Source organism: Denticeps clupeoides, chromosome 6 (genome assembly GCF_900700375.1).
Source record: "Denticeps clupeoides chromosome 6, fDenClu1.1, whole genome shotgun sequence".
Classification (NCBI taxonomy): Eukaryota; Metazoa; Chordata; class Actinopteri; order Clupeiformes; family Denticipitidae; genus Denticeps; species Denticeps clupeoides.
In genome coordinates this window covers 24,153,978-24,178,835 of record NC_041712.1, presented here as the reverse complement: position 1 = coordinate 24,178,835, position 24,858 = coordinate 24,153,978, and the positions used below count along the sequence as shown (strand labels likewise).

The 24,858-nt window shown below is 46.8% G+C and overlaps 3 protein-coding genes across 4 annotated transcripts in view; 2 read left to right on the top strand and 1 right to left on the bottom strand.

Annotated features, from left to right (window-relative positions):
• The first annotated feature begins 1,546 nt into the window (after positions 1-1,546).
• On the top strand, positions 1,547-4,973 carry lhx1b (LIM homeobox 1b). Its single transcript, XM_028982455.1, has 5 exons — positions 1,547-1,752; positions 3,044-3,273; positions 3,366-3,631; positions 3,843-4,008; positions 4,092-4,973. Exons 1-5 carry the CDS (start codon positions 1,583-1,585, stop codon positions 4,460-4,462), a joined length of 1,203 nt encoding a protein of 400 aa, XP_028838288.1. The 5' UTR covers positions 1,547-1,582; the 3' UTR covers positions 4,463-4,973.
• A 480-nt stretch (positions 4,974-5,453) lies between these two features.
• aatf (apoptosis antagonizing transcription factor) lies at positions 5,454-14,223 on the top strand. Its single transcript, XM_028982454.1, has 12 exons — positions 5,454-5,555; positions 5,775-5,942; positions 6,076-6,420; positions 6,512-6,649; positions 8,670-8,790; positions 8,885-9,065; positions 9,580-9,747; positions 9,874-9,957; positions 10,838-10,905; positions 10,991-11,071; positions 12,280-12,351; positions 13,409-14,223. Exons 1-12 carry the CDS (start codon positions 5,471-5,473, stop codon positions 13,458-13,460), a joined length of 1,563 nt encoding a protein of 520 aa, XP_028838287.1. The 5' UTR covers positions 5,454-5,470; the 3' UTR covers positions 13,461-14,223.
• A 696-nt stretch (positions 14,224-14,919) lies between these two features.
• acaca (acetyl-CoA carboxylase alpha) overlaps positions 14,920-24,858 on the bottom strand; it is a 32,319-nt gene continuing 22,380 nt past the window's right edge. For both annotated transcript variants that reach the window (XM_028982449.1, XM_028982450.1), the window contains 12 exons: positions 24,714-24,824; positions 22,886-23,029; positions 22,191-22,311; positions 21,263-21,359; positions 21,088-21,184; positions 20,850-20,985; positions 20,437-20,614; positions 19,646-19,758; positions 18,010-18,164; positions 17,719-17,889; positions 16,024-16,160; positions 14,920-15,902 (listed from right to left, as the gene is read on the bottom strand). In XM_028982449.1, the coding sequence (XP_028838282.1) occupies positions 15,776-15,902; positions 16,024-16,160; positions 17,719-17,889; positions 18,010-18,164; positions 19,646-19,758; positions 20,437-20,614; positions 20,850-20,985; positions 21,088-21,184; positions 21,263-21,359; positions 22,191-22,311; positions 22,886-23,029; positions 24,714-24,824 (1,587 nt within the window). In that variant the 3' untranslated portion in view covers positions 14,920-15,775. The remainder of the gene's footprint in view (positions 15,903-16,023; positions 16,161-17,718; positions 17,890-18,009; positions 18,165-19,645; positions 19,759-20,436; positions 20,615-20,849; positions 20,986-21,087; positions 21,185-21,262; positions 21,360-22,190; positions 22,312-22,885; positions 23,030-24,713; positions 24,825-24,858) is intronic.

The following is a 24,858-nucleotide window of genomic DNA, read 5'->3' as shown; positions in this document are numbered from 1 at the left end:
ATTTATATAGTTTTTTTGTTTCCATCTTTGTTGCACTGGGCATGTAAATGGAAAATGAATTTTCATCTGTTTTAATAAAGTTAATCTTAATCTGTAAACAATTTTCTTATTATTTACTCATAGTTATTCCGATTGTAGTTGTAGTTATTAATATTATTATTGTTGTGGAATTTGGAATAGTGTTGTAAAGTGGGTAATGTAATACGTTTTGTTTTTTTTTATATTGCAGAAAAGGTGCTGGTGGTTTGAACCTCTGCTGCTGTCTGCCTTTGTGTGTGTGAGGGTGTGTGTATATGTGTGGGGGGTGGGAGGGGTGTATTTATATGTGTGTGGAGGGGTGTAACGGTGTGTGTGTGTGTGTGTGTGAGGGTGTGTGTGTATGCGTACAGCACAGGCCAAAACTTTGGACACCTTCTCATTCAACGCGGTTTCTTTATTTTATGATCATTTACATTTGTAGATTCTCACTGAAGACATCAAAACTATGAATGAACACATGTGGAGTTCTGTACTTAACAAAAAGTGGAGACCTGACCTCCACAGTCACCGGACCTGAACCCAATCCAGATGGTTTGGGGTGAGCTGGACCCCAACAAGTGCTAAACACCTCTGGGAACTCCTTCAAGACTGTTGGAGAAGCATTTCAGGAGACGACCTCTTGAAGCTCATCGAGAGAATGGCAAGAGTGTGCAAAGCAGTAATCAGAGCAAAGAAACTAGAATATAAAACATGTTTTCACTTATTTCACCTTTTTTTGTACATAACTTCACATGTGTTCATTCATAGTTTTGATGCCTTCAGTGAGAATCTACCAACGTAAATGGTCATGAAAATAAAGAAAACACGTTGAATGAGAAGGTGTGCAAACTTTTGGCCTGTACTTACTGTGTGTGTGTATTTATATATATATATGTGTGTGTGTGTGTGTGTGAGGGTGTGTGTATATGTGTGGGGGTGTGAGGGTGTGTATATGTATATGTGTGTGTGTGTGTGTGTGTGTGTGTGTGTGTGTGTGTGTGCATGCATATGTGTGTTTATATTTATACATGTGCGTGTGTATGTATACGTGTGTGTGTATTTTTATGTGTGTGTGTATACGTGTAGGTGTGTGTGTCCTGTATCAGTGGAGAACAGGAACTGTCCTGTCCGCCCGCGATCATATCTCCGCTGCGCGGTGTATTATCTCCACCGCAGCCGGTAAAAGCCGCTTTACTCGAAATAATCAGATTTACGCAGAAATGACGCGCAACGCCTGCAAATAAGGGCAAAGCTTTTATTGTCGAGGTGTGAAGTTCAAATTCACAGGTCAACGTTGACTCCACAAAAGGTCAGAGTTCATGCAGCTACAGACGCTGGCTTAACTGGAGATTTCCACGCCAGAGACGGTTCCACTGAAGACGAATCTTCTAACGAAAAGAAACCAAAAACGACGTCTTCTGTTCGGGTCGCAGGACGCTGATTTGTCCGCCTCGGGCGTGACGTCACCGGCCAGGATAGGGTCCGAGTCGCGCGCTCCGGGAAAGCCCAGTCGCCACCATGCCGGCGCGGCGCCGCGACTGACGCTCCGAGCGCCGCGGGGATCATGGTCCAGTGCGCCGGGTGCGAGCGGCCCATCCTGGACAGGTTCCTGCTGAACGTGCTGGACCGCGCCTGGCACGCCGAGTGCGTCCGCTGCTGCGACTGCCGCTGTCGCCTGAGCGACAAGTGCTTCACCCGCGACGGTCGCCTGTACTGCAAGAGCGACTTCTTCAGGTGGGAAGAAGCCGGAACGAGCGATTATTCCGAATAAATAGGCGACAAAGTGGCAGAACGCGGCGCGTAAAAGCCGCGCGTCACGCCGTTCCAACGCGGATCTGCGCCAAAACGCGATTATTTACACGCTGCTGCTGCTGCGGGAACACACACACTCACACACACACACTCACACACACATTGTCAGAGCTCCCGTGGATAATAAATCCGGCTCTGAAGAACAGGATCCAAGATGCCTGCCACGCACCGGAACGCGCTACGTTACCACGCGGTAAACTGTGGAAATATGACACGGTAAAAAAAAAAACGTTAAAGATTGTAAAGTATATAAGATTGTTAGATACAAGAAAAAAAATGTTAAACGTTTTATTACCACAGGGTACATTTTTATTTGACGGCATGGGAAAAATGTAAAAAAAAATTAAGCGTTACTTTATGACGGTAACGTTCCATTATAACATTAAAATAGATCGTGACGCTGTAAAAATATAAATGATACATTATGAAATGTTAACAAAATGTTAAATATTAAATTGTGAAATGTTCAATAATGTGAAATATCACATTATAATAGGGTAAAAATGTAAAATGTTACATTACATTATTATAACAGGGTAAAAATGTAAAAGGTTACATTATAAAATGTTTTAAAAAACGTGAATTATTACATTATAACAGAATAAATTTTAAAAGTTTAATTTTATTATTACATTATAACAAGGTAAAAAAGTAAAAGGTTACATTTTATTATTGCATTATAACAGGGTAAAAATGTAAAAGGTTTTAATTTTATTATTACATTATAACAGAGTAAAAAAAGTAAAAGGTTATATTACATTATTGCATTATAACAGGGTAAAAATGTAAAAGGTTAGATTATGAAATAAAAAAACGTGAATTATTACATTATGAAATGTTAAAAACGTGAATTATTACATTATAACATGGTAAAAAGTAAAAAAAAAAACGTGAATTATTACGATATGAAATGTTAAAAAACGTGAATTATTACATTATGAAATGTTACAAAACGTGAATTATTACATTATAACAGGGTAAAATGTTAAAAACGTGAAGTATTACATTATAACATGGTAAAATGTTAAAATACGTGAATTATTACAATATGAAATGTTACAAAACGTGAATTATTAAATTCTAACAGGGTAAAAATGTAAAAAAAAAACGTGAATTATTACATTTTAACAGGGTAAAATGTTAAAAAGGTGAATTATTACATTATAAGAGGGTAAACAGGGTAAAAATGAACGTCTCGTCCCACCCCACGCAGGCGCTACGGGACCAAGTGCGGCGGCTGCGCGCAGGGCATCTCGCCCAGCGACCTGGTGCGCAGGGCCCGCAGTAAAGTCTTCCATCTCACCTGCTTCACCTGCATCATGTGCAGCAAGCAGATCTCCACCGGCGAGGAGCTCTACATCCTGGACGATTACAAGTTCGTGTGTAAAGAGGATTATTTAAACCACAGCGCCGGTGGCGGGAAAGACGCGACCCTGCTGTCAGGTGGGTTCACCATGGCAACGGCCATTATAACATCAACAACAACAATAATCATAATAACAATGATAATTCTAATAATGCGGCATTTGTTCCAGTTACCACGTGCAGCGACCCCAGTCTCTCTCCAGACCCCCAGGACGACGGCAAGGATTCGGAAAACGGACATTTATCGGATAAGGAGCCGAGCAGCAACGACAACGACGAGCAGACCGCGGGCGGCAAGCGGCGCGGACCGAGGACCACCATCAAAGCCAAGCAGCTGGAGACCCTGAAGGCGGCGTTCGCGGCCACACCCAAACCCACGCGCCACATCCGGGAGCAGCTGGCGCAGGAGACGGGGCTCAACATGCGGGTCATCCAGGTGGGATCCATTCATTCATTTTTAAAACGTTGGTTAGAGGATATCTTTATAATAATAAATTCCATAATAAAAAAACCAAACAATATCTCGTTCTGTGGTCTGTGCAACTAGTTTGAGTTGAATATGTACATATACAAAGAGAGAGAGAGAGAGAGAGAGAGCGCTATGGTTAAAATGAGTTCTTTCTATATAACTTTCTGTTTGGGTCCAGGTCTGGTTCCAGAACCGGCGCTCCAAAGAGCGGCGCATGAAGCAGCTGAGCGCACTGGGCGCCCGGAGACACGCCCTGTTCCGCAACCCCAGGAGGATGAGAGCCCTGGTGGACCGGCTGGAGCCCGGAGAACTCACGCCGAGCGGCCACTTCCCCTACTACGCAGGTGCGAGTCTCGTGGCGCGCTGGGGAAACACAGGGACCAGCTTATGACGTGTGTTCATGCGGGGTGTGTGTCCGTCTCTCCAGATTATCAGGGTGAATACTATGGAGGGAATTATGACTACTTCCCCCAGGGACCCCCGGCGTCACACGCGCAGACCCCTGGGGACCTGGGCTACGTGTCTTCCTCTGGCCCAGCAGGGACTCCTCTGGGGACCATGGACCACCACCACCACCACCACCCGTCTGGGGAGGTCCCGTGTTACACCGACATCGCGTCTCAGCACCCAGGGGACTCACCAAGCCCGGAGCCTGGCGGCCCCGGATCCATGCAGAGCGTCTCCAGTGAGATGTGTGGCCCCGGGACCCCCTTCGCCTCAATGGGTCTCAACGGCGGCGGCTACAGCAGCCAACTGTCCCACCCGTCCTCAGAGCTGAGCGAAGGGACCGTCTGGTAGCCCAGGGACAGTCGCCCTCAGGTGACACGGCGCCTGTTGACTTCACTGGTCTATTTCTGTTTCCTGTTTCTATTCGTGCTCTCTTGCTGTGTAATAAAGATGAATTTGAAGCGAAAGAGGACCGCCGGCCCGGCGGTGGCAGCTACAACACCAGACAAGGACGGGGGCATCACTTCAGCCACCAAATGTCCCTTGAATTGTGAAACGAAGTCTACCTTCCAAAACCAGTCAGCTGCTCTCCCAGCCACACAGACAGGAGGCTCGAGTTGACCTTTAACCTTTCAGGGGTCAGAGTATCAGCACCATGTCAAAACCTCATATCAGAAACGGGGAGACTTTTTTCAGCAACAACCAAACATTTATTTATTTGCCAATGTATTTATTTATTGCTCATTTCTTTATTTATTGCTCCTATTTTTGCTCTTTTCCTGTGTGTATTTACAACTGGACGGAAAATGTTTTACAAAAACGAGAAGGGAACGAAGATCACGACCAAACTGCCTTGACTGATCGCGTCACACGTCTCTCCTGCAGCTGCTGCTACCTTTTGATCCTTTATGGGAATATTGCATTTATTTATTATATTATATTATGTTCTGATTATGCTTCTGTGAGCTCTGTGCAGATTAGACCATTCACTGTATTAATAATGAATAGATTTGATGGCTTTTGAATAAAACGTTTTTAGAAAGCTGACTGAATATTTCATGTTGTTTATGCATTTATGTTTCATTTCATACTTTCCCAGTTTTAGTCTGTATTACGTCATTTTGAATAAACACAACGTTTACCAGTTCATAGAATATGTTCACACTACATCTCAGTAAATGAAATATCATTTAAAAAAAACAAATGTTTTAAATGAATAATGTCACATAAAGCAGTAAATTTGCGCAGCCGCTGTGAAAGTGAATCGGACCAATGAGAAGGCAGGAATTTTGTCACGTGAACAAATTGCCGCCGTCGCGTTTGGATGACGTAGAAAATCGCCTGCGCCTGAGAAGGAAGATGGCCGCCTCCATATCGCAGCAGTTAGAGGAGTTGTTAAACCCGTTACCGAAGTTCGCGGACCCGGAGGATGACGAAGATGAAGGTAGAGTTCGTGTTTTGTGGCGCCTGTGTGGCGAACGGGGTTGTTTTGGTGAGAACCTGGCCCTTTTTCTGTCGAACCGGCGAGAATCTGCCCCACGCTGCCCGTCTCGCTGGAGATAACCATCGTCACCATTAACATAAACTTCATCAACCGCCTCGTGATAATAAGCAAAACGGAGTAAAAGCGGCGAGCGTGACCGGACCCCCTCTTTTTTCGCAGCGACCAAAGCCAAAGTGATCGATAAGTTTGACGACGGCGATGAGGAGGGTGAAGACGAGTGTGGCGGACTGCGCAGGCGCAGCGCGACGCTGCTGTCGGACACGGATCGGCGGTACGCGGGCAGAGCGACGTCGCGCAGGCAGCTGCGGCAGCAGAACGCCGGATCAGGTGCAGGTCCACCCGTCTTCTGTATAACTGTAGAGAAATCGCACACACACGCGTCTCATGAAGAAGTGGTGGCATGAAGCTAAATTCTCATTTATTTAATTTCAGACTAATGTAAATGTTTTTTTTTGTGTAGATGAAGAGGATGGTGAGGATGAAGAGGATAGTGAGGAAGAGGATGAAGGTGATAGTGAGGAAGAAGAGGATAGTGAGGAGGAGGAGGAGGACTCCTCCCAGATGTCTAGTCTGGTTAGAAAGATGAAGGGAACAGACGTGACCTCTTCGAAAGACACAGACTTTCACGAACTGACGCAGGGCATGGATGACCTGGGAGAAAGCGAAGATGAGAGTGATGAGGAAGATGAGAGTGATGAAGACTCAGGCGAGGAGGAGGATAGCGACTCGGAAGACGTCAGGACGTTCTCTAAAGCGAAGGTGGATGACGAGGTTGAGAAGGGGAGATGTGTGAAGGCTCAGCTTGGTAAGCCCCTCCCACCACAACACGTTCAGATCTGTATTCTTCCTCTTTTGTCTCCATTTTATGCCGGTTTTATGTGTTTTTTCCAACGTAGCTCTTTGGGATCAGCTCCTGGAAGGACGAATCAAGATGCAGAAAGCTCTGGTGACGGCCAATCAGCTTCCGCAGCCTCTGACCTTCCCGGAGTTCAAAAAGCTGGGCGGCGCCGAATTCACTGGAGCCTTGAAGAACAGTGAGTGTCTGAAAGTAATTCATATGCAGGACTTAATAGGATGAAATGTTTTAAAGGTCCCCTGACATGAATTTTTTTGGCTTTTATTTCGGTCTTAGTTAGAGGCAGTGGTTAGCGGTTAAAGAAGCGGCCCTGTAATCAGAAGGTTGCCGGTTCGAATCCCGACCCGCCAATGTGCCACTGAGCAAAGCACCGTCCCCACACACTGCTCCCCGGGCGCCTGTCATGGCTGCCCACTGCTCACCAAGGGGTTAAATGCAGAGGACACATTTCATTGTGTGTGGCGTGTGCTGTGCTGCAGTGTTTCACGATCACTTTCACTAGTTTGTCCCATAATTCTGAATCTGACGTCTCTTTTTTTCGAAATTCCGCCTTGGTGCAGAATTGCAGCCACTTTGATCCAGTCCCACAATGAGATTTTCCTGGATTCGCCGTTTCACCGTCTGTAGCTTTAAATGCTAATGAGGACGGGAGAGGCGTGACGAGGAGAGCGGCCTATAGAAATTGAGGTGACATTTGCGGAAATGACGTCAACACCATCCACCAACCACGATGTTTGCTGCAGACAGGAAGTCGTGTTGACGTTTTTTCCAGAAAAAATTAAATGAACCCTCTGGTTCTTAGTTAGGGGCAGTGGTGGCCTAGCGGTTAAGTAATCGGCCCCGTAATCTTAAGGTTGCCTTAAGATTAGTCCCCCACACACTGCCCATTTTGTTGTGTCACCGTTTCACAATGACAATCGCTACACTTTTACTTAAAATAATTCAAAAACAATGTCAAAAGCAGCTTCTGCTTATTCTCTGTTCGGGTCATTTAAAAAAAAAACAGGTCTTATTTTGTAAATTGTGCAAAAATTGTCATGCAATTTTTGAAATGGAGGAGCGCTTCATGCCAGAGTTTACGAGCTCTCCCCGCGTTTGTTTCCTCTGGGTTCTCCGGTTACCTCCCGCTTTTGAAAGGCATGTGTACTGACTGAATTGGCAAGTCTGTATAATCTGTCGGTGTGTGTGGTTTGTTTTTCTGCATGCAGATGAATTATTATGAGCTTCACGCCGGCGCGGTCATATGTCTGTAGGTAGGTGGTTTGTGATGAGATATAAAAAAAAAAAATAATAAAAATCAGGTTTTATCTGATTCCATAAACAGATGCTTCTGGCTCCGTCCGGGAAAATCATTTCCGGTGTAACAATCAGCGGCTGCGGTTAATAGGATTCCTCTAGCCATGGGCAATTAATTTTCTCTCTTTCCCTGTGAGCTGGAGAGCGGCGTGGCTTCATTTGGATTTTTATTGCGTTGGTACAAAAGGCAGCGCGGTGACTGATGTGCTGCGTCCTCCTGAATTCTCACGATGGAGATGCAGGAAGGAGGAAACGGCGGCAGCAGTGTTGGCGCCGCCTGAAAATGAAGATGCACATATTGCATTTAACTTTATGCTAAATGTAACGAAAATGAGGCTAGCGTGTTGCTTGTAAAATTTTATCAATGGGTGATGGTGAACGCTGCCAGAACACCGTTAGAACGCCTTTATTTACCAGCGCAAATTTACGCGTAGAAGCTGAAGACGTGAAGACGGGGCGCACACGTACAGGGAAATGATACCTCTACTTTAAACTTATCAACTCAGTCAACATATGAAAACCATTAAACACTAAATATTGTAAAGGACGGTTGACTCACCCCAAGAGGCGTCAGATTTAGAAACGCTGCTCTAATTGAACACACCGATCAACAGCTTTGGTGTGTGGCGGCGTATTTTGACGCGTATTTTAAGCAAAAAAAAAAAAAAAAAATCCCAATAATCTTCTAAATGTCAAACTGAAGAAACACAGATAAAAATAAAATATGCTTCCACTATTCTTCTTTTCTGAAGTGTAAGGTTGAAAGAGTCGCAGGTTGGTTGGGGTGTGTGAGTCTGGCCCCGCCCACCTTTGGTCTAAAATGCATTTGCCTACCGGTACCAGCACCAGGTTCTGTTTTGATGACAAGTCACCGGCGTCTGATGTCAAACGTTCCCCCTCAGGCCACAAAGCCCTGAAGGCGCTGCAGAGATCTCTGCTGGAGCTGCAGGACCTCCTACTGCACCAGAACCCTGAAACTCGGAGCATCTCGCTGGGCGAGGCCTGGAGTGCAGAACCCGGCAGGTACCGCCTGCGATCCGGACCCCCGGAACCCGGAGAGGCGTTTCACTTCTGTGTTGAGTTGCCGCATCTCGTGTTCCTGTTTCTCACGCGGCAGAGACGAGGAGGAGGATGGTGATGAAGACGAGGAGCAGAAGAAGCCGGCGAAGCGGAAGCTGGAAATGGCGGAGTACCCCGACTTCATGGCCAAGCGCTTTGCGGCGTTCCAGCCGTACCGGGACGCCACCCTGCAGAGGTGGCACGACAAGACGCGTCTCACCACGGGCAAGGCGGGGAAGGTAGGGACCCTCTAAACGTCCCTCGCCGAATTGGGGACGTTTAGAGTGTCCCTACCTTCAGAAATAAAACATTCCACTATTCTTAAAACTATGAAAAGAACAAACCAACGTGAATTTACCTGCTTAGTAAAGCTGTTAAGTAACAGTAATAATTATTAGAATGAACTTTCCCATGAGGCCACAGCGGCGCACCCCACCCTTCTTCCTTCACGTGTATTCGGGTTAAAAAGTGACCCCAGCTTGCCAGAATCGTGCTAGTTATAAAAAATGCCGTTTCTGCCCCCCACGCCCACCCCCCCTGGATGCAAGGCGCGGCACCTAAAATTTTGCTCAGGGCAATTAAATGTGTTAGGGCGGGCCAGCTTTCCCGATAGCCAATCTGAGAATGCATTAAAGCCCCGCCCCTCATTCATGATGACCAGCCACTGAAAATGTGCTAGAACTCTGCAGGTGTTAAGAAGGGGAGGGGCCTCAGTGGTTGTGTTGTAAATATTCCTCCCGTCTTGTCGCTCAGGGCTTCGCCGCGTTCGAGAGGAACATCTTGACGCAGGTGGAACAGGTTCTCATGGATCAGGAGCGGCTGCTACGCCGCACTCAGACCCGGCGCTCTCAGAACCGAGTCCTGGGGAGACCGGAACCCACCGCCCCCGACCTCCAGACTGGCGCCGGTGCAGAAGGAGAGGTGGGGGGTTTTCACAAATAAAAGAATGAAGTTCATGTGCTCTTCATAGAGCTGGTGATGTTGAGGTTGCAGAGAAGCACAAAGAACCGCTGATTTCAGGGTTCTTGGTTCTGGTTCTCCCACCAGGCAGCAGAACCGGTACTGAAGGCCAACTCTCACCTGAAAGACCTGGATGAGGAGATCTTTGATGATGACGACTTCTATCACCAGGTGATGAATTGTTGGGGAGTTTCAGATCCTTTAAGAATATTTGTGTTAGACGTGTGTCTGTCCCTGTGTTAGAGTGTGTGTGTGTCTGTATGTGTGTGTCTGTCCCTGTGTTAGTGTGTGTGTGTGTCTGTATGTGTGTGCGCGCGTGCTTGTCTGTCTGTCCCTGTGTGTGTCTGTATGTGTCTGTCTGTCCCTGTGTGTGTCTGTATGTGTCTGTCTGTCCCTGTATGTGTCTGTCTGTCCCTGTGTTAGTGTGTGTGTGTGTGTGTCTGTCCCTGTGTTAGAGTCTGTGTGTCTGTATGTGTGTGCGCGCATGCTTGTCTGTCTGTCCCTGTGTGTGTCTGTATGTGTGTGTCTGTCCCTGTGTTAGTGTGTGTGTGTGTGTGTGTCTGTATGTGTCTGTCTGTCCCTGTGTTAGTGTGTGTGTGTGTGTGTGTGTGTGTCTGTATGTGTCTGTCTGTCCCTGTGTTAGTGTGTGTTACGCTCTGCTCATTTCTCTCCCTTGTTGTCCGCGCTTTGATCAGCGGTTCAGCTCGGCCCCGTATCTGTTCTGGGGTCGGTGCTCCGGCCCGTTGGCACGGTGATGAAGTGCTGGAGATAAACTGATGGATCGGCTGCCATGGCGATACACGCGTCTCCCGCCTCCGCCTCTAATAAACTTGTCTGCTTTGCGCGGCGGTGCGTTCGAAACCAGACCATCAGCAGCGTGCCAGAAAACAACTTTCGTCACGTGACCCAGGACGTTGAGACGCTCCTGGTTGCGGACCAGAGCAGGGACGACTTGGAATGTGCTGCGTGTGTCATTTCCAGCTACAAGATGTTTAGTTAAAATATTTTTTTTGAATATTAAGATCTATTTTGACTTGCTTTTGTTTCTAAGCTCCTCCGTGAACTGATCGGACGTAAGACCAGCGCAGCCGACCCCAACGACCAGGTGGCCATGGGCAGGTCTGTGCTCTGCTGCGGACGCCGGTGACCAGCGACGCGGGGCTCCGAGCCAATCGGATTCATTCTCCCTGCCTTGTCCCCACAGGCAGTGGCTGGCCATTCAGAAGCTGCGCAGTAAGATCAAGAGGAAGGTCGACACCAAGGCCAGCAAGGGCCGCAAAGTCCGGTGAGGCTGGAAATAACATACACCTTCATTCATTTAAACAGTGTTTTAATTATGGATCATTCGATTAGTGACCTGGACAACAATCGGCATTTTTGTGATGCACGTTGGACGTACATAGTTTACATTTTTCATACGATACGTATCATGATATATTGTGATATTTTACAAGTTGCGATATTCACGGAAAATGTAAAAGCAGCTGAAATTCGAGACGCTGTGATTGGTCACATTTTTCGATTTCACTCTGCCTGAATTTGCATACAAAAATATCGATAGTTGATATTCCATTATATTGCTCTATTGATGATTTCTAACACTCCTAATAATCACCACTCGTCCACACATTGCACTGATTGTTTATGAGTAGTATTTACTTTTAATGCATGTACCAGACGTACCAGTAGTTACAGGGACAGTCCCCCCCCCGGAGGGTTAAATGTATTGCTGAGGGACACGGTGGTAGTAAGTGGGGTTCGAATGTGGTTCATGGGCGAGTGTCTCACCCACTTGGCTGCCACCACCAAATCACAATAACCAGTCCCATCAACGTCCGGCCCACTAATCAGCATCTGAACATTTCAGTGGGATTTTCTTGAACGTTCGTATAATTCACCTGCTGGTCGAACCCCTGGTTTAAATCCCTTTTCTGACAGTAGCATGCGGAGAGGGGTTACAGGTCTGGCTCTTCAATATTAAAATCAACTCCAGCAGTGAGTTGTGTTGTATTACTTTGGCGGCTGGCTGTGGGAAGAAGATAATAAATGGTCCACGGAGGAAAGGTCACCGCTTGTCATGACCTCCTCCCTCCCGGCAGCGTCTTCTCAGAGCGCTGGCTGATTAGGAGCCGCTGGCGTTTTGGGGTTGAACTACGTAATTTTCTCTCGCCCCTTTTTTTTTTACCCGCCGTTTGTCCGAATTTCAATTCTCCCCGAGGAATTGAGCGGAGAAGCGCTAATCAGCTCGTTTTGCTCTTTTAAATCACACTGATTGGGTCGTGGAAATGAAAATGGCATTTTAATTGTTGTCGAGGTGAAAGGTCACACCGACGTGATGTTTTCTATTATCTGTTTGTAATGGGCAGCTATGGAGAGAAGATGATGGTGGTGGTGGTGGTGTATGCGCACATGTGTAATTTGGTCACACCCCCCGTTTTATGATCATTTGCTGGGTTATTATGTAAGTTTTTATAAAATCTGTCTGTGTCTCAGGTTCCATGTCCACAGTAAACTGGTGAATTTCATGGCTCCCATCGACCACAGCGCTATGAACGATGAAGCTCGGTGAGTTCTGCCGTCTTTCATCAGCTTCTCTCCCATGATCCACACAGTGGTGGCCTAGCGGTTAAGGAAGCGAGAAGGTTGGCGGTTCGAATCCAGAGTCTCCACTGAGCGAAGCACCGCCCCCACACGCTGCTCCCTGGGCGCCTGTCATGGCTGCCCACTGCTCACCAAGGGTGATGGTTAAATACAGAGGACACGTGTCGTTGAGTCACCGTGTGCTGTGCTGCAGTGTTTCAAAATGACAAACACTTCACTTTTTCACATACAGATTTTCCTTGTCCATTCTGTTCCTTCTCATCAGGTCAGCAGTTCAATCTGAGAGAACATTAGGAGCAGGAGCAGTTAAATGGTGGCGTGTGTGTGTGTGTGCGCGTGTGTGTTTTATGAAGTGAGAGTCACTAGGTGTTTTGTGAAGACCTCCTGATTGATGGATTGGTTTTCATGGTCAGGTTGATTACACACACTTAAGCACACAGCCAGAGATAAGAGTGTATCCACACACACACACACGTGCAGATATGAGGGTTCTTAGAGCAGCGGGACTGAATGAACAGACACCACCGTTCCCCAGCCTCCACTCTTCAGCTTCAGCTCTTCAGAATCGCTCCACTGACCCCATGAATGTTAATGATGGTGATGGGGGAGGACCGAGAACAACACACACACACACACACTCTCCCGCATATGTTTGTGTCACCGGTGGCACAAAAAAATAGATTCAGCACCAATTCTACTGTTTATTTTTCCCAGACAGACAGACTGCGTAGTTTGTTTTTGTGCTGCTGTAAGATGATTGGCTGCTGCTTGTAATCCTGATGCTGCTGCTGCATTTGAAAAGGGGATTGGGGGGATTATGTCCCTGATGACTCCGGGGGGGCACAGATCCCCTTCTTGAGGTGGGCGGGATCACGCCCTGTGTGTGTGTGTGCCAGTCAAGTACTTGGACTTGCTGCATTAAAGCTGCCGCTGTACCACCAGTCACCTTGATCACCTCACCGTATTTCACCAGAACGCTTCCTCCAACTCACTGGAACTGTTTTTTTTATTTCCGTTTCAGGACTGAACTGTACCGGTCTTTGTTTGGAGGGAACTCGGTTCCTCGCGAGTGACGTTCCACACTGAAACCTGCGTTGGGATGAGGACCCTGGCTGCTCTCTCCCCTTTTATACAGACTGTGGACTCTTTTATAATTATTATTATCATCCTGACACTGATCAGTGAAAGAAAACCTTCTGTACCGCAATTAAAGTGCAATTTTGTGTCTTTTCCTTTATGAATATATATTTTTTCTTTCTGTGATTTAGGTGAGGAGTGACCTCTTGTGCACAGGCGTCAATAGGATTACAGGCGAGCAGGTCATGATATTACAGAATTCATCCAACCACCAACTGACTATAAATAATAGTGATCAATGAGTCAGCCATCGAAAATGCATCCAGTAGATTCATTTAAGAAATGACTCCATCTCCCATAAATGCAGCCGTAATACCACAATCAGAATTCACTTAAACAGATGATCACATTGCGGGACATTTCGAGATAAAGGAACTTCCTGGTCTCGTTCCCAGGCAGAATTAGGCCGCAGGTCCCCACGGGCCCGCTGGTTCTCCCCAGACTGCCCATTGGGACCCCCCTCGCCCAATTATGTTCTAACTGTGTCGGCGGTAATTGTGCCGGGTGTTGGTCGTGGCTGATCCAATTTGTAGCGCATGTTTGGTGGTTTGTTCACCTTCCTCTGAAGTGAAAGTGAGTGTCACCGTGAAACACCGTGATGTCCTGTGTATTTAACCATCACCCTTGGTGAGCAGTGGGCAGCCATGACAGGGACCATGAAAGGAGTAGAAGTTCCTGAGACTTCAGACTGCCCTCCAAGGTGCTCAGGAACTTCTACTCCTGCACTATAGAGAGCATCCTGACGGGAAACATCTCAACCTGGTTCGGGAACAGCACCATGCAGGGGGTGGTTCCATCAGCTGAATGCATCATCTGTACCAAGTTCCCTGACCTTCAATCTGTCTACAGCAAATGGTGCTGGACCAGGACCAGGAAGATCGTGAAGGACCTCAGCCACCCCAACAATGGACTCTTCTCTCTGCTGCAATCAGGGAAGAGCTTCCGCTCCCTGAAGTCCAACACGGAGAGAATGAGGAGGCGCTTCTTCCCGCAGGCTGTCCGAGCTCTCAACAACCACAACAACACTTGCAATATTTGCATATTGGTTCATTGTGTACTTGCAATATTTGCAATACTGTGGTCTGTAGCAGCTGCTAAAAGCATTTCACTGCATATCATACCGTGTACGACTGTGTATGTGACAAATAAAATTTGAATTTGTACCGGGAGCAGGGTGGTAGTAGCTTAAAACACTCGCCTATGAACCAGAAGTCCCAGGTTCAAATCCCACTTACTACCATCGTGTCCCTGAGCAAGACACTTAACCCTGAGTGTCTCCAGGGGGGGACTGTCCCTGTAACTACTGATAGTAAGTCGCTCTGGATAAGGGCGTCTGGTAAATGCTGTAAATGTGTGTGTGTGGATGGTGCCTTGACACAGCAGTCAGAGACGAGGTTGGCATGTCTGATTTATTCAGAGTTATACGCCACTACGGGGAGCTAGCTGGCGTCCATACACAGCGTGTCCACGGTGACGGATGTCGGTAAGGAGACAAGCGTCTTGACGGGTTCGCGTGCTGGCGGTAGCCTCTCATCTACTCAAACACACAAAAAGAATCCGGGTCACGGATCCAGTGCCACAGCAGAGTTCCCACAATGCAACAGCCAACCACGTTTTATCCCCCCACATGGACAGAACGGTTTTGTCCTCCCTCAAAACCTTTAAATGCAGCATGTATATTAGTTTACAGTTTAATAATTTAAATATTACATCTTTAAAAATCCATTTACATTTTTTTTCTTACTATAAGAGCAAATAAACAAATTTATTAAATAATTTTTTTAATGGAATGAACGAAGGGTAGGGGAAGTAACAGCAATAATAATAATATTAATAAGTGAGGAGGGGGCAGAACCACTGCCGCCCTCCACCTCAGCACACGGTGCTGTTTTTTGGCTCTATTCTGGATGCATAGATAAGGTGCGTACATGTGGGGGTCTTAACTGGGTTCTGGTGTGGCAGTGTGGTGTGGCAGTGAGCGTGAACGTGATGTGGGGCACGACGGGTGGGCGGGGCATATGAAACGCATGCCGTTCCTACGCCGGTAATTGTTAGTGAAGTTCTACGCTCTTCTCTTTAAACCGCATTCGTTCTAACACACGCAAATCTTTTCAATTTCAAATGATGCCGATTCCCCCGCTGTAGTGATCCAAATGATGCGTGATGCACTAGGCGCTGGAACATGGACTCGTGGGGAGGAGGAGGAGAAGAAGCTTGTGCAAGACCAGCCCGGGTTCCTCGGAGGGAACGTCTATGATGACGCGGGGGCGTCCATGGTGGAAAGGATTCGAACCACCTCCGCCCTCTGGGTGGGGGAGATGTGCTGAGTCATGTGGACGATGGAGTCCATGGCGACCTCTGGGTTGGCCTGGACAAGGCTGTGGAGGAACAGAGAATAGCGTACTGACGAACGGAACGTGAATTCCTTCTGAATTAACGCTGCATTCGGAGAACTGAGCCTGACGTTCTAGATCCACGGTCACCGCGGTGACCTCTGACCTGCGAATCTGCTTGAGGATGTGGTCCCTGCGGATGTACTTGATGTTCTCGTCGATGACTGAGCGAGCGCCCTCCTCCTCCGCCAGCTGCCTCTCCAGCCACTCCACCACCTCCTCGTTGCGGTCCCACAGGTAGGCCTGAGGAGATGAGAGGAGGAAGGAAAAAAGAAAAGTGAACTGAGTGTCATTGTGAAACACTGCAGCACAGCACATGGTGACACGGTGAAATTTGTCCTCTGTATTTAACCATCACCCTTGGTGAGCAGTGGGCATCCATGAAAGGAACTGGGGAGCAGTGTGTGGGGACGGTACCTTCATCAAGTGGACCTCAGTGGCACCTTGGTGTGTCGGGCTGGTAGAAACCTAGCGGGTAACACACTCGCCTATGAACGAGAAGACCGAGGTTCAAACCCCGCTTACTACCATCGTGTCCCTGAGCAAGACACTTAACCCTGAGTGTCTCCAGGGGGGGACTGTCCCTGTCACTACTGATTGTAAGTCGCTCTGGATAAGGACATCTGGTAAATACTGTAAATGCAAAAGTAAAAAGTAAATGGGGTTCGAACCGGCAACCGTCTGATTATGGGGCCGCTTCCTTTCCCGCTAGACCACCACTGCCCCCCAAAGACGGCTCGGTCGCACCGTTCGTCTTTAAAACAAAGCCAACAGGGCCGCAGAGGCCGGAGAGACGCGCTAATGGTCTCCCGCGTCGCTGCAAGCGCCGCACTTGTAGTCCGCAGGAACGTTTAATGCGCTTATTAATCATTTTTAATCCGTTTGCTTTTAATTAAGAAACAGCATGTTGCCCCCTATCTGCACATGCCAGAGAGCAGATTAATTGTGGCTTAAGATAGCAGGGCCTGATTGGAGTAATGAATCAGCCGGCAAGACGGCCCTTTCCAAAGATACTCCCGACGCTGCCTGGGGCTCCTGTCCTCGCCGCCTCTGATTGAGTCGGGACAACCTTCCTCGGTGCCAGAGGGACACGCCCCGTTTTCAGTCGCCCTGTCCTGCTCGACCAGCTCAGGACCATCTCACGATTGGAGTTTCAGTTTAGCCATATTCGGAATGTAACGTGGTGGGGTGACATCGTCAGTCTTGAACCGTGGGTCCGCCGCTTCGCCGCGCTTGCAGTACAAAGTTAAACAATGTTGAATTCCTCAACAATAGAGGACGGGCCAGCCAATCAGGTCTCTTTCTGCAATTTTCCCAAAAGTGAGAGCATTGCCGATCAGCGAGAAACAGCGATTTGCTGTGCTGCAATACACAGCGTTTCCATGGTGACAGATGTCAGTAACGAGACGAACGTATGACGGGTTTGCTTGCCGGCGGTAGCCTCTCATCTACTCAAACACACAAAACGGATCCAGGCACGCACGCCCTCGCACAGCAGATTTCCCACAATGCAACAGCTGACCACGTTTTATTCCCCACATGGAGTTCTCTCAGGTCAAAAAAGGTCCCCTAGATGAAGGTACCGTCCCCACACGCTGCTCCCCGGGCGCCTGTCATGGCTGTCCACTGTCACCACTGTCACAAATACAGAGGACACATTTTTTTCTGCCACTGTCTCCTGCGCTGCAGTGTTTCACAATTGACAATCACTTCACTTTCACTTTTTCAGACACACCCACCCTGAAGCATTGATGCTTGGTGTGTGTGTGTGTGTGTGTGTGTGTGTGTTTATAGGCCACACCTTGACAGCCCCCTCTGCCTCCACAAACCAGCGCCGCAACATGGCCTGGATCTGTCCGTCCGTCAGCTCGCTGTTGGCCGTCTGGATTTTCCTCTTCACCGTGTCCTCCAGCAGCAGCCGCCGCAAACGCCAGTAGAAGAAGTGACGCGACGTCCGCCACTCCAGAATGTCCTACACACACACACACACACACACACACACACACACACACACACACACACACACACACACAGTTCTGTAAGTGCCGGAGGCCTGGCGGCCCTGTACTGAGCGGCGGGCCTGTCGACGGACCGTGATGACGCCCTTCTCCTGCATGCGACCGGGCGTGTCGTGGAGGTCGGCGAACTGCACCGCCACCTGGTGGTAGATGGGTAACAGGAACTCCTCCCGCTCCTTCAGCTTGGTCTCCAGCTCCTTACGATCGGACACGTTCAGCTCCGGGGTGCCTGAGGGTAACAAACACACACAAAAAATGATATTTAGCACAGTTTATATTTTCAATCATAATTATTCTGCAGATCCTTCTGTATCGAGATCAACAAAAATTGCCTTTTCAGTGCATCTACTAACGGCGCATTCAACGAGCTTTAGCAGTGAGATCATTATTTCATATTGTAAATATGATGGCATTAGGTTACAAAACACGGGACACAGAACAGACATGAGGTTCCAAGTTCGTGTGGAACCCCCGTTCGGGTGGACGGTCGGCCATTAACCACAGATGAGGGGTGTGGCCTGCTCGGCTCCTGTCGAATTCAATCACCGCAGCCATTTCTCCTCCGATGGGAGGAAGATCGATGGCGTGGAGGCGGCGGGTGAATTGATCCGAGACAGCGCTGATTGACACCTCTCCTCAGGGAGCGTGCCGGGACGACACAATAAGCCACAGACAATGGGCGGAGTTGTGGGGTAATGCCACACACGCACAGGCGAGAAAAACCTCCTGTGTGTGGCTGGGAGGGTGGTGCTCTGAAATATCGATTGATTATTTCTTTCAGGTGCATCATATGAACAGGGTTCTTCCCACATTTTTACAGAAGAATTTCCATGACTTTTCCATGGCTCTAAGGCAAATTTGCATGACCATATGTTCTCTGAAATTTCTGTGCAAATATGAAGTAGTAGTCAAAATTTACCAAAACATTGTTAAACTAAACTTGTGACAATCCTGAAAAGCTTAACTTAAATGAAAGTGTTTGTTCCTCCAAGTTCACGAGTAAAATGGACCCCATCAGGTTCGGGCGTAGCTCATCAGCTGTAATTTACATGATTTTTAAAAGGAGACACGCGGCTGCAGAGGTGACGTGGTTCACTACGTAAAGCCAGCTAAGAAACTACAGACCTGCGCTAGTTTTAAACATTGTAGTTGTTAGGGGTGTGTACTGGCTTGGATCTCACGATACGGAACACATCACGCTACGATTATATAATGATATATTGTGATACTGTACATAAATGCCATGTATAATCGGTGTGGATCACATTGCATTAACAATTCATCCAAAACAACATAACTCATAACTGAATTTTGGACTAAATTAGAATACAAAAATATCGATATTTGATGTCCCTGTATCGATACAGTATCACCATGTAAAATATCACAATATATTGCTGTAATCGATATTTTAGAAACACCCCTAGGGTTATAACATATCAAAACGTTTCTCGCAATTCTTACAGGAACTATGTACTTCATTTTACATTCATTTGTCAGATTTCAATGACTTTTCCATGTTTATTTCATATTCAAGGGCTGGAAAATTCTCTTTTCAAATTTAATGACTTTTCCAGGTTTTTAATGAGCATGTTCAATTATTTTGACGTGCTCTTTATTAAAAGTCAGTCTAGGACAAGGCGATGTGATAAAAGCAATGCGTTTTGTTTCTGGCTGAGTACGAAAGACAAAGTTGTGTTGGGAACCCACCCAGCCTCTCAGCCAGGCCCATGTACACAGGATCCACACGCCTCATGGTTTTCACCAGGTCCTTCCTGCGGAATTTAATCTCCACCGTTCCCTCCGGCTCCAACACACCACCACTGCAGCGGAGCACAAGCACAACCAACACCTCTTATTTCAAGACAATTCAAGAGATACTTCCTTGCATGATGTATTATCAATACACTGGTATCCAGAATCCATATATTGAAGCTGAACACTTAAACCCATGTTTGGGACACAAAGAGAGGAACTGAAGGCAATTTTAACCACATAGCAGTGATGTTATTTACTTATTTATTATTAACAAATGGTTAAATGCTGCTTTATAAATATTGAAATGGTTATTTTTATTCTTCAGTTAGAGACATAACATGGTCATATTGCAGAGAACCTTCCTGCAATGTATCACATATCGCTGAAATGACATAAAACATTTTGTTGTCTACGATAATGTTTCAAGAGATTCAAGAGATTTATTGTCAGTCCAACGGTATACAGTGTACCCCACACAGACCCCCCCCATAGTGCGATTGTAAAAGAATCATTCTCTCTTGAAACATTATCGTAGACGCCATAATATTTCATTGAATTGTGAGATGTTCTGTGATTCCCAAAAATATTCTGACATAACGGTCCACCTTTAGCACACCAGCATGATTTGTTAATTCATGATTTTTTCCTCTAACTGCCGATGCAGCAACGCCTGTCTGTGGTCTAAACCTTTACTCCCCCCACAGGACTCTCTGGTTGGCTGGTTGAGAGAAGATCCCCCTCACCGGCTGTCTTTGTCGGCGTACATCTCCATGTGTCGGGGGTTGATGGTCGGGTCGATCACCACCCAGGAGCCCCCCCTCAGCTCGGCCTGCGGGGGGATGTAGACCAGGACGGGCTGCCGGTACTCCCTCAGACCATCCACGATGTACGCCCCGAACTTCAGCACCTGGTCATACATGTCTGACAAAGAGGACAGCGGTCTACATTCCCTATATATTATACCATGTTTTTACAGTAACGGCAAACGCCATCTTCATCGCAAAGTCAAGAGTTCAATTCAAAGTGTCAAACACGACAGGTTGTGATATAATGATTACTGTATTAAAAGGATTCGTAAAACGTGTGTATATTGAACGTAGGTGCTGTAATAAATCGATGTTTATTATATTTAAAGGCTGCTGGGTGTCCTGCTGACCTTTCATGCCCCCTGAGAAGCCTCTCCAGTTGGCGAACACCATGAGTGGCAGCCCCTCCCGGTTCAGGTCCTTTATTGCCTGCGCAGTCTTAAACGCCGAGTCGGGGAACCACACCTGTCCAGCCTGCTGGATGATCTGGAGGTAAAACACACACAAACACACAATCTTCTGAATGAAGACGGAGGCTTGGGCATCAGTGTGTGTCTCTCAGTCTGTGAGTGTAAACCGGTGTTTTACTTTAGCCTCAGAGTCCAGGTTGGCCGGATCAGCAGGGGTGGAGAGCTCTACTGTTCTGGTTTCCACAGCAACCACCCCGGTAGGTATCCCCCCCAGCCTGCGATCACAAGACGGGCATTTTGGGTCTTGTAGTGTTCTTTACAGCAGGAATTTTGAAACGAGAGGCTCCACCCACCTGGCCCTGCCCACCACCACGCTCTGAGCCCACGGCTGCATGATCTCCAGGAACGAGCCGTGGTCAAAGAAGCCGCTGAGCCATGCCCCCTTGCTGCCTGCACAGAGCGAGAGGAGAGAAAGAGAGAGAGAGAGAGAGAGAGAGAGAGAGAGATGAATCCTCATAAACCATCGGCTTCTAAACTTCTGCATGAACACAGGTAGAAACAGCCATAAAACATCAACAGATGAATTTCATTACAAGTAAAGTGTTTTTGGCGGTCTGTCTTAATTTTAGTTTTAGCCCAGTCTTTGTGTCCTTCTGTCATTTTAGTCTTTATTAGGTTTAGTTACATCCAGACACGTTTTAGTCTAGTCAAGATTCAGTCGACAAAAAGTCTAAGCATTTCAGTCTTATTTTAGTCAGAATTATCCATGACTAGTCTAGTTTTAGTCAAGGGTGTTAGCATTTTAGTAATTTTTTTTAGTAATGCAATTCTATTTAACCCAGTCAATACAGAACAAGTACTGAGTAGAACAGACTATAAAACATTTTCTTTCAGTGAAACCCATTTCATAATTAGAACAAGTTTATCTTTCTTTTTTATGTTTTCTTTTACATTTTATTGTAAAAAAAAAGTGTCCAAACGTCGCTTAGTCATCTTCTCCCAGACATCTGATAACCTGCTACCATATACCATATTTTAGTCTAGTTTTTATTCGTCAACAATATTACATTATATATTTAGTTATAGTTATAGTCACGACCAGCATTTACGTCTCGTTTGTCAGGTCATGAAGGTTCGTTGATGAAGATATTTCATCTGGTTGACCATCAACCAGAACCAAATGGCCAATTCTGATTCTGATCACCACCACCCCCACAAGCCCCTTCTAGACGGATCTACCGCCGCGGTACCATGTCCGGTACCAGAGGAGGCTGGACTCACTCGGGCTCGGCCTTCCCGCCAGCATCCACCTGGGGTCGTAGGGCGCTTTGGTTGGCACAAACTCCACCGCTCGGTCGACGGGGTCCTTGGACTTGAGGATGGGCGCCGGGCTGGCGGTGCACTGTAAGGTGGTGTAAACACACAACGCGGAGGTAAAGGACCGCCCCCAAACTCCCACAATGCCCATAGTTCATTAGACTGATTAAATACTGCCTCGTTTTCACTTTCTGTACACATGTAGTTATTGATTTACTAATTTAATCCAACTTTCAGTTTAAAAGCATTAGTACAGTAGATGTAATAAGTGTACACACCCCTGTAAAAATGTCTTTGCAATGTAAAAAAAAACAAAAAAAAAAAAACAACAAAAATACTCCCCCCACCTTTAATGTGACCTTATATGAAACTTAAGCAAAATAGAAAAATATAAATATTATAAAGATGTACAGTACATTGACAGCAGCTCTATTATTCAATAAGCTTTTGCCAATATTGTTGTTTTGACTCCTTTAGTTTATAATTATTTACAGCGGGAAGTTCTTCATTTTAGTAGTGAACAAATCTATGACTCAATAGTGGATTCAGTATTTCAATAGTGGATCTTTTGACAGGCATTTCATGGTCAGTCTTTTCTTTCTGAATATGAAAATATTGCATGTGAAGAGATTTATGGTGATAATGAGCCAGTCTGTTACCTTGGGCATGTAGGACAGCCACTGCAGCAAGGTGAAGACCCCCTCGAAGTCGTCACACACAGTGCTGTGGGTCACGCCATTGTTATGCATGATCTGAACCCCGCCCAGCTGGTTGTTGGACGTGTACACCTCCCGGCCCAACACCTGCACACAGTCATTACCTCACTTCCTGTTCTACAGCATGCGTTATTCATCCGTGCCACCGCGATGGGAAAGTGAACATCCCTCGGTCACACACATATGAGAGACATTAGTGACATAACACTAGTGACAAACTGGATAAAAGTCCTTATAAAGGTGTGAGGATTAAAACCGGTTGAGGGAAAAAAAGAATTGTGAGTGAATTTAAAGCCGTAATCCACCATCACTATCGCCTGTGTGCACTAGGACGTGCACTCCAGCATGGAAATGGAACGCCGCCGATCAGTCACTCACAGCGGATTGGAAACGTTCAAATGTAGTAGGTGGGAAACATGGCTGCTGCGGTGAGGGAAGCCAGACTGGCACCGTATCAAGTGTTTTACCCACACGGTGAACTGAGAGTTACATTTACAGCTTTTTTTTATTTGACAGCATTTACCAGACGCCCTTATCCAGAGCGACGTAGAGTCAGTATTTACAGGGACAGTCTCCCCCTGGAGACACTCAGGGTTAAGTGTCCTGCTCAGGGACACAATGGAAGTAAGTGGGATTTGAACCTGGGTCTTCTGGTTCATAGGCTACTACCACCCTGGCAGAGTTCCCTGCGTCACACGTCTCCTCCTTTATTTATTACGTTTTGTTATAAAATGCCATTTTATTATGCATAATTATATTTAGCAGCATTAATGTGCATTTTCAATCCTAATTTGTACGCAGCTCATTCAGTTAAAAAATCTTACGAAAATGGCACTCTGAACTTAAAACTGTGAATCGCATTGAATTGCATGTTGAGTCCATCCTTAAATCCTTAATACACACACACACACAAGCATGCACACACAGCTATCTGTGGTCTAATTTAAATCCCAGAGATGTGTTAATTCACAGGCAGAGATTTAGCAGTACATCTGTGTGTGTGTGTGTGTGTGTGTGTGTGTGTGTGTGTGTGTGTGTGTGTGTGTGTGTGAGTGAGTGTGTAAGACAGGAACAGTTTAAGATAAATGGTATGGGTGTCCTTCTCCCCAGCCAGCGCCACGGGCATCAAGCAATTTCTATGCAAATAACCAGGTTCACGCTCCGTTTTCTATTATTCTCTGCGGAGCTCGCGCCGCGCGGGGGGAGGGGGGAGAATCACCGGCGTGTGAACGAGCGAAGGAGCCGCGGATCAGGAGAACGTCGCAGGAACACAAACACCACTGCCAGTTCGGTCCCCTGACTGCTGATTTATACACTGCAGCCGGTGTGCTCCGCTTCCCGCTGTCGGTTCTTATTTACATGAAAACACACACACACACACACATACAGAACCCCAAACCAAATATGACATTCGAAAATGTAAACAATATTTGTATACAGAACAGTGTGCACATATCTCACACACACACACACACACACACACACACACACACAACCTATGTTCTCAATGGTGCAACCAGCCGTTAAGGGGGAAAAGATTCTCGACCAATCAGAGACCGTGATGGGTGGGGCTTATGAATGAGAAACACATAAATTGCATTGCAATTCAATTTTTCCATCTCAATCGGTTTCAGTATCACCAAATTTATAACATTCCTTTGCCAGTCCAAGTTACGTCCCTACTTTACTATGATACAAATATGAGACATACGGTGAAATCTGTTACTGGCTTAAACCATACAACCATAATTAATGATTTTAAAACTCTGACCTTGTTGAGAGCTCCAGCACCAGTGAGGATGATGTGAGAGTTTTCCACCTGGATGGTTCTCTGGCCGAGCCGGACCAGATACGCCCCGATCCCGATGGCCCGACACGTCACCTGGACAGTACAGTTTCACTCTTTAACTCAATAC

Bases quoted from the DNA above. Each gene is read 5' to 3' on its own strand.
- lhx1b (XM_028982455.1), top strand. From the start codon at position 1,583: ATGGTCCAGTGCGCCGGGTGCGAGCGGCCCATCCTGGACAGGTTCCTG. The intron at 3,274-3,365 runs GTGGGTTCACCA...CATTTGTTCCAG, and splicing joins AGACGCGACCCTGCTGTCAG to TTACCACGTGCAGCGACCCC. The intron at 3,632-3,842 runs GTGGGATCCATT...GTTTGGGTCCAG, and splicing joins TCAACATGCGGGTCATCCAG to GTCTGGTTCCAGAACCGGCG.
- aatf (XM_028982454.1), top strand. From the start codon at position 5,471: ATGGCCGCCTCCATATCGCAGCAGTTAGAGGAGTTGTTAAACCCGTTA. The intron at 6,650-8,669 runs GTGAGTGTCTGA...GTTCCCCCTCAG, and splicing joins CACTGGAGCCTTGAAGAACA to GCCACAAAGCCCTGAAGGCG. The intron at 9,958-10,837 runs GTGATGAATTGT...TTTGTTTCTAAG, and splicing joins ATGACGACTTCTATCACCAG to CTCCTCCGTGAACTGATCGG.